Genomic DNA, 13,406 nt, shown 5'->3' with positions numbered 1-13,406 from the left:
ATGGAAAGAGCTGAGTGAACAGCCACAACAAATGCAGATACTTGAGTGTTACTGAAATGTTTGCTGCGTGTGAAAATGACGTGAATGCTATGATGTTCACAGAAGATATCTCTTTTAAGGGTGAGAAATTTGTGTGTTTATGTCTGTAAAGTATAACTGTAGTGAGCAGTTTTGAGTGTTTTTGCACTCTGGTACAACATTAGGTTTGATATGACATGTCACAATTCTGCAGAATTGTGCAAGAATGCCAAAATGCAACCACACCACTACAGATAAACATTGAGTCAGAGTGCAGGATATCCTGTAGAACAACCAAAATACAACATAAGAGTAATATAAGAGTGTCCTGCTAACATGTCCTTGACCACGAGACTGCATCACACCCTGCTAACTCACTGTAATCTTCTTCGGATGAAAAAGTCAGAAAATGTCTGAAATGCATGTAGATAAAGAGAGACATGAGCAGAGAGCAGGCAGGAGAAAAACACAACAGGGTGGAGGGAAGATGATTATCTCTTCCATCGTTCTCTGTCAACTCTTTCCTTCCTCTATCACAACACACTCTGCTGACACACACATACACAAACAGAATATCACATATACTGCATACTGCTTTTGGCCCCGGGTGACCTCAGCAAATTCCCTAAATGCCAGCCACCTCATTAAGGTCAATAAAAGGATAATAATATACGTGTGTGTGCATGTGAAGGAATTTTAGTGGGAACCAAGCCTAATAAGCTTTGAAGAAAAGTATGAAAAAAATCCAAGGAAGACATCTTTTATCAGATTTCAGTCCGGCACAATGATCAGTGACATACAAAAAAGACTGATAAAAGCAGGGCAAAGAAAGAGCAACAAAAAATACCATGGCACACTGCAAATGGTAACCGCTGACAACATAACTACACTATACGTTAAAGAATGCAATAATTATCTGAGATATTTTCCTCCCTTCTCTGTCAGGCTTCTCCAACACAGCAAAAATCCAACCCACAGTACATCCAGCTCATAAAAAGCTTTTCCATTTAGTGCTACATTGGCAGCTCTTCTTGTTGTACAGAAAGTGATGTCTTCTATATTTCAGGCTTGTTTGGAATGTACTGAATAAGTGAACACTGACAAATTTCCATACATGAAAAAAACAAATGGTAAATGGTTTTATGTTCATATCTTTTCTACACTTAAGTGCACTCAAAACGCTTTACACAATTTCCTATTCACCCACATTTGCACACACAATGATGCACACAATCACGCACACACGCATGCACAGGTGCCTGCAATGCAAGGTGCTGTCCTGGCCAATGGGCAGTCGCACAAACAATTATATGCATGCTCGTACATTGATGGAAGGGCCACCTTGGCGTGGTGAACTTTGGTGCTCAATGTCTTGCCCAAGGACACATTGATGTATGGATTAGAGAAGCTGGGCTTTGAACCACTAACTGACTCTTTGAGCAGTGGACAACCTGCCCTGAGCCACATCTTTGCCCACAAAGAAACCACTTAAACTAAAAGAACAACCTCTAGCAACATAAAAAAATTTGTTGGACTCGTACATTAATTCCAGTCATGCCTGGAATGATGTGTGTGTGTGTGTGTACACACTTGTGCAACACTTTATACAATGTAAAAGCAAGGGAATTCAGCAATTACAGCAGCATTCAGTCGACATACTGTTTGAGAGCTAGGCATTTTAAAATCCAGATAGGCTTACGGTCAGCAAATATGTGTGTTTGCTTGTAGAGCTGCCTACCTTGATGTTGCAGGCCTGTTCCATTAGCCTTCGGGCATTCTCTGCAGCTCTGTAGCGTTTAGGGAGCTGAACTCTGAAGAACTTGAGGGCTCCTTCAAAGTCTGCCTGCAAGAGGTCCTCTTTGGATGTCTGGAGCAAGATGTGAGAAGGTGGGAGGAGAGGAGAGGTGGTGGAGATAGACAAACAAGTCAGTCAGGTTAGTAACCTTCAACAAATTGTTCTTTGCACTTGTTGTCATTATATAATCGTGGAGGTTGACACAGATAAAATCACATTTAACTGAATAAAGCACAAAAAAAAATGCTTATCCTACAATGCCAAAGGGGAGGAGAGATAACAATATACTGCAGCTGTACTACAATTCTGCTCTTCAAAGATGAAAAAGGGAAAACTCATTTGAATTGTCAAACTGCATGATACTTTGCTTGTCCATTAGTTAGCTAGTTTTTTTTTTTTTAAAGCTGCAGTATTGTTTTGTAAAATTATATGACTTGTCCCTTTCCGTCAAAACAGCAGTCACTTTCCATCGTTCATAATTGGAGGATGAAAACTGCCTGTTACTCTATTCTATCACATCCCATCCTTCTGATCTACTTGTTCTGTCCTAAGAAAAGATTAGCTCTAATTTCATTTGCCAAGAACATAATGCATACAATCTAACCAAAACTACTGACAAACACATTCACTGGGCTGCAATGGTGCAGCAGCCCGTGAGTTAGGGAATTTGACAGACTTTGACAGGAAAGTTATTGCCTACAAAGTGTCAAAGCACAATGCCCTCCTAGTGATAATGAAGCTGCATTGGAACTATGTACAAAACCTCAGGCTACTGTCCAGCAGCTGACAGCATGAGACAGACATTGTATTGGGCAAATCTGAGTGAGAATCTCTCCAACTACATGCATGTTGTGAATGGTGACTATAAAAAGAGCATGGAGTTGTTCAAAAAGGACTCAAACATATACCAATACCACCATCTTGTGGTACAAAGACACATAGACACAGAGGTACGTCCGAATGTGTGATATTAGGGTGTATTACTCACAGGACATATTGTATCTTCTCTATCAGCTTGGTCTTTACTAGATCATGCTTCTACTACAGGAGGATTTGGGAACAATTACAATCAAATTCTATGGTCCAACATAAACATGGAGAACTGAGGGGATAAGTGTCCTGTCTTGAACCAAGTCCAAGAGCTTCTTCTTCTCTTCTCTACGTCTCTACGAATCTATACACGCAGAGTCCGAGGCTTATGCCATAAAGCAAACAAGCTCGCCATCTCTTAGAAATATAATACTAGGCGATTCTAGGCATGAGCTGAATTTGTAACATTCAAGTTCAGAGGACATCAAGGGTCAGATGTCAAAGGTTCATCACAGTAAATGCAGTAAGTATTGTTTTGGCCATTCTCAGAAGTGGAAAAACTGGTTGCTTTTGTGAGACATGCTAGCGTGCTATTTCCCCATCGTCTGTCATCATCACAAGTCACCTTTATAACTCTAAACCCAACCATCCGTACATGCTCATTTTCTTTATCCAGAATTTGTTTCCCAGCGCCCCCCACCTCTCACCGCCAGCAGCCTGGGGACGAAGAGCCGGTGTCCCATCCCAAGGAGATCCATCACCCTGCAGAATGAGTCTGCTGAGGCCTGACTGCTGTGGGGCCTCTCTTCCGCCTTTCCTTCTCCATCTTCCACTGCCCTACGCACTGCTGGAAGCGGCAGATGGTGGGTCAGGGCTGGTATAGGGGGAGGAGAGGGCGGAGGGGAGGGTGGAGGAGATGGCGGCGGGGTGGGACAGGGCGAGGGAGAGGGACGATCCCGCTCCGGGGCCAGGGTGGCAAATGACTCCAGCGTGTCGTCCAAACGTTCCAGTGGGTTTCTTGTTTGGAGCAGAGTTACAGTGGGGTGGACTGGGAGCAGACAGGTTGGTATGGGCGGCCAAACTTAGGTGAGGTTTGTTTTTACGTCAATGTCTAGCCACCTGGCTGAGTCCTGGTGAACAAAGTGATGGACCTTCTGGGATAAGAAGCCGATAATGCCACATCAAGCAGTGTTACAACACACTGTTCAGGATACCAGCTAGGAAAGAAGCAAAGAGCCTCTTATTGGAACACCGAGCAACTCAGCAGACACAGTCCAAACATCCGGGGCATTCAGCATTAACACTGATCCAGTTCATCTGGGCAAAACACAATTTGGACAGGTGGACAGACGTTGGTGGAGGCCACTCAGCTTGTACCACTGTCAGAGCCCAGAAATGTTCACCAGGTGCAACTGAATAACAGTCAGGAAATAATGCATTGATGCTGCTTCAGACATAATGCCGAGTCTCCCAGCTATCTGCCAGACTCACTTTGAAATCCAGTCACACTACTCAGTGTCATCTTCCACTGCCAAACTCCTGCAACCAACTCCAGTATGCGGTTGCCTAGCAACAAAGCTGCTCAACACGTGGGCTGCTGCTCTAGCAAACAGCAGAGATGGATAAGCACTCAACCTTTTTTATTTTTCCTTACTCGTTAGACTTCAAAGACAGAAAGAAAATCCTTCTCAGTCTGCACAACAAAGTGGCCTTAATACTCAAGGCTCAGTGCCTATGAAACAACACATCAAAGCTTCTGATACATTTTACCTCGATTCCAAATGGGAGGCTGCACCTGACAGGATTTCAGCTTACTTTGAAATGTAAAACGGACAAATGTAACTATATGAATCCTTTTATCTGAAGAGTCACAGTCTAAGACTGAGTAGACGGTGCTAGCGACATGGCAGTAGCAAGGAGATGTGATCTGTTAGCACAGCAGCATGGCACATTTCTGCCTTCAGGGGAAGATGATGTGCTGCATGTTTGTGTTGGCTTATGGCTGAGTGGATGCTGAACTCGATGAGTCAGATTCAAGGCAGTTATGCATGAGTTGAATGGAAAGATGTTATAAAACATGTAAAACCCTGTGCTTGCTATAAGCACGCAAGCTGCTGTTTTTTTTTGTTCTCCTTCCTCACTGTTATAACAATCTTATCTGAACTCTATCCATTTCCAACCCACATAAAACAGTAAAAGCACATCCAGTTAACAGTTCCAGCGTCTGTTCCCCTGGCAGATTTCCATTAGCAGCAGCAGCAGCAGCCGGGCATCCAGTTTGGATCAGTTGGTAGATCCTTTAAATGCTACGCCAGCTCCTAAAGATGGAAAGTCACTTCTGGCTCTCAAGAGTACAGGCTAAATGTTTGAGTGTTTGCACGAGTGCGTGTAGTGCTATCAGCAATGATGGTCCTGGCGTTGGTGAGGCAAAGAAACCACAATGTTTCCTGTCCACCACTTCTCTCTTTCTCACTCTCTGCCTTTCTCTCTTTCCCTTTGCAATGCTAACAGTTAACAGCTAGCAGGGGCGGCTCCGTTGCAGAGATCTGGATGGTTGAGAGAGGTAGCTTGTTGGAGAAATACATAACCAGCCAAGAGAGAAGAGAAGGTGGCGGAGGTAAAAGAATAGGAGGTAAAGAAGAGAGAGAATGAGGAACTGAGGGAAAGCATGAGCTCCAAGCAAGCATCCACTGGAGGCAAAGATGAAGAAGAAGAAAAAAATTATTAAAAAAACCAAAAACTCCTCCTCCTCCTTTTCTCCTTCAGATCCAAATTGCTAACGCTATAGCTTATAATCCTGTTGTGATGTGGATGCCGACTGCTAAGCAGGAGAGGGAGGGAGGTGAACACAGTTGGAGGGAGGGGTGATGAGAGAAGAGAGTGGAGAGCAGGATGGATGGAGGAGGGAGCCTCGGGGGAGAATGCCGTCATGCCTGGCCAATGGGAGGCAGATGGTGGAAGCCCCTTCCACCCTCCTCACATCCTCATTTGTTCTCCATTCCCGACCACTGAATCCACCACATCTTTCTCTCTCTTACAGACAGAATACATTATTGCTAAAATATAGTGTGGGAGGGCTTTTTAAAACCAACCATGTATGAGTCATTTAGTGCAGAGGTCTTCATCATTTACACATCATTACTGTGTAAAAGCAAAACACATATTATTATTATATTATTACTATTATTATTGTCATCATCATTAATATTTTTATCATTATTATCCTGAGACAATCTGCAAAACTGCACTGGATTTAATTTTTTCACTGTAGTCCTGTTTTAAACTGCATTGGTGTTGTAATATATGCTGTTTAGCTGTTTTATGTAGGATAATAAAAATTAGATCAGGACTCAGTTTTGACAGGTACTCAAAATTAAAGCAGTGGTTTATGGAGGCAAAACTAACTTGACAGGGGCATCTCTGTGTGTAAAGACACACTGCAAAAAGTCTAAAGTGATCCACAGATATTAAAAATAAATGAATAATTGACTGGACATATTGATGGCTATAGGCTGACTGGGAGACGAAGAAAAATATGTTAGGTTTAAAAGTTTCACCTGTATTAATTCATTTAGATGTGAAGCTCGTTAAAATGTGTCACACAAGTTTTACATGAAAAATAATTAAAAGATGACTGTAAACATGTCGAGACACGGTTTGTGTAATTAATTAATCTGTGTGTTTCTCCACTGAGACATTGGCTACGTAAATGGGCAAACAGACCTGTTTTTCATCTTTGTGTATAGTTTTGAGGTTTCAGCATGACTTCCACTAAATTAATGCACAAACAAACAACCAGACACCAACGTGCAATGTGATATAGTCATTGATCCTTCCCACCACAAACAGATCTAATAACACCACAACTAGTAATTCTACACTATTCTCCGCTGGTAGCAACATCATACTGTTTGGTAAAAATAAAAAAAAAAAAAAACTCAAGCAAATAAGCCCCTGCGGAATACAGAAATACTAAATGGTAGATGCATGGTTTAGTGGCATACTAATCAAAACATACTGTATACTACAATGTGGTAGTCCATAAAATGAACCCCCCACAAAACAAACACAAACAAACAGATCAACCTCCTCACTTCCAAATGCAGTTTCTGATTTAAACACTAGGAGGTGAGAAATGCCAAGTACTAATTAATCAATCTCTACTTACCACATCAGACTGAACACACCTCCACATAAACAATGGACCTTTTTATGTAAACAATATGTATTTCTTTTTTTTTACCTAAGCAAAGTTCATCAAAGACTAAAACACATTTTAAGTGAATTTAAAAGAAATTAGATTTTTGACATGAGAATTGAAGAGTTGAGCTAATTTATACAGATGGTTACAAACAAATGAATGAACAAACCTTAAGCAGGGCGAGAGCTACATTGAAGATGATGTTCAGACCCTGAAAGAAAGAGAATTCAATGTGAATACACAAACAAGCACACACAAACTTTTGTGTTCATGAATATCTGCACCTGATACACTGAACATTTTAATTAGGAATTGAATTTTATTGCAATTTACAGCAACGTATCTCGGCAGGTTCCAATCATACATACAGCTAAATTCTTCCAAAATATAATTTAGGTCTATAGAAGCCAGCTTTTACCGTCTCATGGCTACTTAGGAAAAGGTTTCAATTTATTTTCTAATTCTTTTTCAACACGTCCTGTGTAAGGAAGTCTTCCCAACAGCCTTCTGCCTATACTGACAGTAGGATCTACAGTGGAAGATCACGGTGAAGGATGTCTGACCTGAAAACTATTTACAATTTAAATTGTATGAAATTTTTAAATTAGCCTCAGTGATGCCACCGCTTTGAATTACACCTTGTACAGCAGAACAGAGATCGAGGTTAATTTAATTCAACATAAAAAAAGATAAAGCTGAAACAAACTTGCGCATCTAAATAAATCGTGGATTGTTGTACAAATTATTGTGTGAAACAGATTATTGTGCTTGCTTTTATTCACTGATATATGAAGAGGAATGCTATAATACTAGGTTTTGTCTTTCCCTTTGTTGATGATACATCAATTGTGATTTTGACACAGAAAGAAAGAAAATGTAAAGCTGATGTCAGCTCGACATGGGAACACTGTCTTCTTGGTTTCCGTGACAACCAGTTCACATGGCAACACAGAGCTAAAAATATGTGGACAGCTCTAAAAATAACTGGAGATAGAGAAAAGAGGGGGAGTTCTGCCATCGCACACCTATCTTTATAGGCCTCAAGATGGTGCTACAGTACTGGGGAAAAGAAAGATAACTTCCGCATGTGCATCCAAGCAAAACAGATTCATAGAGAGAAATGGAGGTAAATGTACAGAGAAAGGAGATGCACTGGTTCTATGTGATGAGCTTTACACACAACCTAAAAAAAACAACAGCTATCAAGCAATTAAATCAAATCAAGGCAAATCACCGGTCTGTACAACACAGGTCTCTTGTACCAATGGCAAACCATGAGACTAAATGTCCCATAGCTACATCTACTATTTCTAGATATGAAGCAGTAGAAAGAGGTTGAATTACAAACATTAAATAAACCTATAGATGGGAAGGAAAGTGTAGCTGAGAAGGAAAAGAGAACTAAAGAATAGTGAAATTTTTATCAAAGTTACCTTGTGAAGCGACTAACTGAAGACTGAGGAAGTGTGAAGTGAGTGATTAATAAAAAAGAAAAAAGTTCACAATGGGAACAAGGACAGAGGCGAAATAAAGGAAGAAATAAAAGGATGATGGCAATAAAAAATATAAATAAAGAGTCAACAAGTACAGCTGGTGAAGAGAGTAAGCCGTGACAGAGTTTGCTATGTGTAAAAATACAGAAAAGAATAATACTGGTAAGGGAAAGAGGCAGAAAGAAAAAAAGATTGTAACAGGTATAAACAATGAAAAATACAATATGATAAAGTAAGCAACAAAGGAGTGAGAGAAAATGATAGAGTGAGACGAAGAGGGATGAAGACAGAGAAGGATGCAGGAAATTTCTGGAGAATTCTGGTTTAATGAGCAGATTCTCATCATACGGCTCATTGGGTGAGAAAAGCCTGGGAAACTTTTAATTGCTCTGCCTGGGGCCAATAGGAGGACAGAAAAAGGAAGAGAGGGAGGGAGGCAGGGAGGCAGGGAGGAAAAGTGGAGGAAAAATGGTGGCAGAGGAGGAAGTGACTTAGTTGTTTTACATAACAATTTTCTAAATAGTAAAAAGACTTAAAACAAATAAAAAACTAATAATCACCATACTCCTCCCTTTGGATACAAAACACATAAATACACCAAAACAAATGACTTAGTTCTAGTAAATTCTAGTATATGGTGCAGGATAAGTTCATGTCCTTCACATTGAAGGTCAGCATTTAATACACTGAATCATATTAATTAACCAATTCACCAGCAAAATTAGTGAAAAAAAATTAACTGACAGACTTAAAGCTGTTATGGGTAATGTCTGTTCTTTAACTGCTCAACTTAGATGTGGCATTATACAAGGTTTAATTCTTGCCCCCCCCCTTATTTTGTTTTTTATGGACCCAGCATCATATTTATTTTCTATTTTGCAGCTCTAAGTTGTGGCCTCAGTCAGATGCACCCTTAGTGCAGATTCAACTTTATAGCAGCTTTAAGTCATCAGAGCTAACTCTCCAGAAGGTGGTGATCAGCTGAAAGTTCTGCTTCTTTAACTCAAGCAGTTCCTGATCAGATTATATAGTAATAGAAACAAAACTCAGACGTGCACTATTGAACTGGTACCAAGTACACGGATAAAATACTTTGTTTCAGCATGGTGTTAGCAATGGACAGTCAGTGATGAGCATAAGAAAACACTCCAGGGGTTAACATCAAGAGAAAGGTTTCTCTGATGTTAGAGATATGAGGGTCTACAGGGTGTGTCCTATAGAGTTCACAGCTCATGTCCTCTCTATAAAGAGATGTGTATTGAATGTATGACTGTCAGGCAGTCTTTGGGCTGCTACAGACCAAGAACAGTGGTACAGATCAGTGCTGGTGCTGGTATAGCTTTTCCCTAAGTGCCCTCCTTTACTTGTGGTCATGTGATTGCTGGTCAGTAGTGGTTAATTTCAACCAATCCATATGTTAGAAACATATGGATTGAAATGACTAAAATGGAATCCATATGTTAGAAACATATGGATTCTCTTCTCTCCCTTACCTTGTTTCCTTCCTCCTTAATGGCAGTTATCTTATCTTAACTTCTCTGTGACCTCTGCCACTGCGCATCTACCTTGCTCAATTCCTCCTTTATTACCTCCTTAACACCTATTACCTACCATCTTTCCACAGTGTTGACCATTTCCTCACTGGACTTCAGATAATGTGGACCAAATCACTCTTTCAGTGCTCATAATATAATGTAGTGCAGGCAAATTGTACCTCACAAAGCAGCAGGTCAGTGATGTGGAAAACCATGCACAGGGGGAACTTGGCAGTAAAAAGGGTCAGGAACCACTGGGAGGCATACATGTGTGCCTCAAGGTTTAGCTCCTGAAAGTGGGACCACAGATCTGGCAGCTGTTCCTGTAGAAATAGAGGAGAAGGAGCACCACAAAGGTGAAACATCAGATGAAACAGTTCTTAGACATATATCTAAAGAATTAGCTCTGCTTGTCATTTCAATTTTACAGATTTCAATTTTTCATTAAACCTCCAGAAATTCTATAAAAATTAAAAGACATTTTATTTAAAGCAACAACATTCACAAAATCTGCCATTTCTAAATCTGCAATGAGGATGAGCATTGGTTTCATATAATGAACAGGGTGTATAAGACCCAGAATTCAGTATTGCCAATATTATATTATGGATGAATATGTATTTTAGAAAGTTATAGGTTTAAGAAAGGCTGAAGACGAAGAGGGTTATACACTGTACAGACTGTGAAGTCCTTTGAGGTCAATCTTTATTATATTGGGTTATATAAACAAAATCTTACTTGACTTGCAGTGTGTGTGTGTGTGTGTGTGTGCGTGCGCGTTTCCTTGTTAACCATGTAAATAATGGCTTTTAGAGTGATGACATGGTTTAAGATTAACCTCAAAATCAAGTTTAGTGTAAGTCTTCAGGAAATTAAAATAACTGTCCCACAAGGAATCAAAACCAAAATGTGCGTGTGTGTGTGTGCGCGCATATGTGAGTGGATTAAATAAATAAAAGATTAAATTAGCCAGATAGTGAGACTTTGGCAATCAAGGGGATCACTCGATCCATTTGATGGGATCAAGTCATGTGGCAATACCATGCCACATGACCCCTGATTCAATCAGATAGTAAGCTAACACCTATATGCTAATAATTAGCAGTCAATGCTAACATATTTACATTCATCCCATTAGGTCGATGCTAACCAAGTTGGTCTTGGTGCTAGAAGGGCCCGGATAGATTTCAGAGCCAAATTAAACTGTATTCAGTAAGCAGGCTGTAATACCTGAGTGGGATGGTACTTTACATCAGCAATGATCAGCCTCAATACAGACAAAGAAAACTGTTTAGCTTACAGAGACTGCAAGTCACACACACACACACGCAAAATTGAATTCTTGTTATATTCTATTTTGTGATCAGAAGCAACATGTCAACAAAAGTAAACACAAAACCCACAGATGATGCAATCACTGGCAACATCCTTAACAAAACTTAATATGACCACAGGCTCCTAGCTTTGATGGAAAACACAAACACATCCTATAAAGCTTTTTTCTGTCCAGTTCTTTCTTTTAAGTGGCACCCATCATTGTACAAACTTTGCATTCAATTATTAATTAAATGAAAAAGCCTTAAGGGACCATCATTCTCGGTAAAAATGTTGGAAAATGTGATCAATGGACCTTGAGACTGGTCTGAATAACCAGAGCTGGGTATGTTAAGTGAATTTTGGAATTTAAACTTAAGCCCAAGGTACTGATTAACATTTTAAATTTCGAGCTATAAGCATAGTAGGCCCCAAGCCAAATCATACACATTTCCACCACTAAGTGGTGATTATTAATTTCTTCATCTTTAGCCAGAAGTGGAGAAAATGGCGATGAATGAACAATAAGATAATAAAAATAAAGATCAACAAACAAGTAGGAGTGTTTTGCAGGCACATCATAGAAATGTGAAACTGGAGAACTATTTAATTCCTACTGAGCTTTTTCTATAAAATTTTCACAGAAAATGTTATGTGAGAAGGTGGCACGGTGAAGCAGTGGTTAGAAGACTCCAGGTTTAAATCTCACTTAACCCAGGGTCTTTCTGTTTTGTGTCTGTCATGTTCTCCCTGTGTCTACTTGCTCCCAGAGACCAGAGTCCACAGACAGGGGGTTCGGTTAATCATTGACTTTAAATTGCTCATAGGTGTGAATGTCTGTCTATGTATCAGCCCTGTGACAGACTAGTGATTTGGCAAAAGTGTACTGGGCCTCTTGCCCAATGCCAGCTGGGACTGTCTCCAGATCCCTGTGACCCTGGTTAGCAGGAATAGGTGGTAGATAAGTGGATGAAAGAAAGCAGTAGATAATAGATGGATGGCTGTTAAGTGACTTAGTTCTGACTTGAATGGGCATAAAATTCTCTGGATAAACAACCGGTACAAAATATTAACAATTGTGTTAGAAAATATCTGGTTCTTACAAGGGGTTGATGGTACACTACACTGTGTCTGATAAAATCTTTAAAGTAGGAATTAGGTTACTTATTTAAGTTACTTTTCATTTAAGGTGCATTTAAGCAAGAAACATCCACAATTTTCATTACACGCCCTCCTAAAAGCTCTATTTTACCTAAAAATAAATATATAATTTAAAAAAAAAAAACATCTGTAATGGAAATACTGAATGGGAATGAACACTTCCAGAAACAGTGGCACCTCACGCTTCACACCCCCATTTCATCTAACTGTCTGTCCAACCAGTGAGAATGGTCCTTTCAGCACTTGATTACTTTACATTAGACTGTAACATTTCATTTCAAATAATAGAAAGCACTTTATCACTAACCTGCATGAGCCTCTCGAGCTGGTAGAACTTGCAGTGAAGATCCTCAAAGTTGTTCTTGTAGAGAGCTCTGAGACCGTACTCGTACATGATTTTCACCAACACACAGAAGGCCTGTTCCTCAGGCATCTGAAACCACATGGGGAACTGTACATTAACAGCTATTTGGAGTTAAACTAAAATATGTATCTAGAGTCTCAAACAAAAACAATATACGCTGGACCCCTGTAATACATCTGATAACAACACAAAGGTTTCAAGACAAGAAACAGATTCATTCTTTATCTGGATGTCAATTACAGACGAGCGCATTGATGACGGGTTCATTTTTATTTCTGATGTTATGGATAAACCACACCCATTTGTGCCAATATCTCAAAATGTAAAGGTATGAATGACTTTGGGGGACAGAGAAGGCAATAAATTATGTAAGAAATTATGTAAGAAACTGCATATAAAAACATGCTTTTTCTAAAATGCTTTACTGTATCACTGCGTAATGCTTGAATCTGTGTATTGCTGTGTTTGTGTGGGCATATGAGTTTATTTCTCCTCACATACACACTTGCAGACAGCGAGGTGAGGTGATATTTAATCAGAGTGACAGTATGTGTTTGGGGCTGAATGGGCTCCTGCAGGTAAACCTGAACCCCTATTAATATTCCTGACATCTCCTCTATAACCTCTCCCTTCTTCCTTTCTCTCTCCTCTATAATCTCTCCTCTCTCTACCTCCTCCTGTATAACCACTCTTTTTTACTGCAGCTCTACCCTTT

General features: G+C 39.9%; 1 protein-coding gene across 4 annotated transcripts in view; it reads right to left on the bottom strand.

The window, feature by feature from the left end:
- Nucleotides 1-13,406, bottom strand: part of rabgap1l (RAB GTPase activating protein 1-like) — an 88,336-nt gene that overhangs the window by 15,009 nt on the left and 59,921 nt on the right. For all 4 annotated transcript variants that reach the window (XM_026323036.1, XM_026323037.1, XM_026323038.1 and 1 more), the window contains 4 exons: nt 12,635-12,760; nt 10,032-10,175; nt 6,994-7,035; nt 1,757-1,885 (listed from right to left, as the gene is read on the bottom strand). In XM_026323036.1, the coding sequence (XP_026178821.1) occupies nt 1,757-1,885; nt 6,994-7,035; nt 10,032-10,175; nt 12,635-12,760 (441 nt within the window). The remainder of the gene's footprint in view (nt 1-1,756; nt 1,886-6,993; nt 7,036-10,031; nt 10,176-12,634; nt 12,761-13,406) is intronic.

This window comes from Mastacembelus armatus, chromosome 4 (genome assembly GCF_900324485.2).
Source record: "Mastacembelus armatus chromosome 4, fMasArm1.2, whole genome shotgun sequence".
NCBI lineage: Eukaryota > Metazoa > Chordata > Actinopteri > Synbranchiformes > Mastacembelidae > Mastacembelus > Mastacembelus armatus.
The sequence above is the reverse complement of the archived record's forward strand: the minus strand, read 5'-3'. Positions and strand labels throughout refer to the sequence as shown.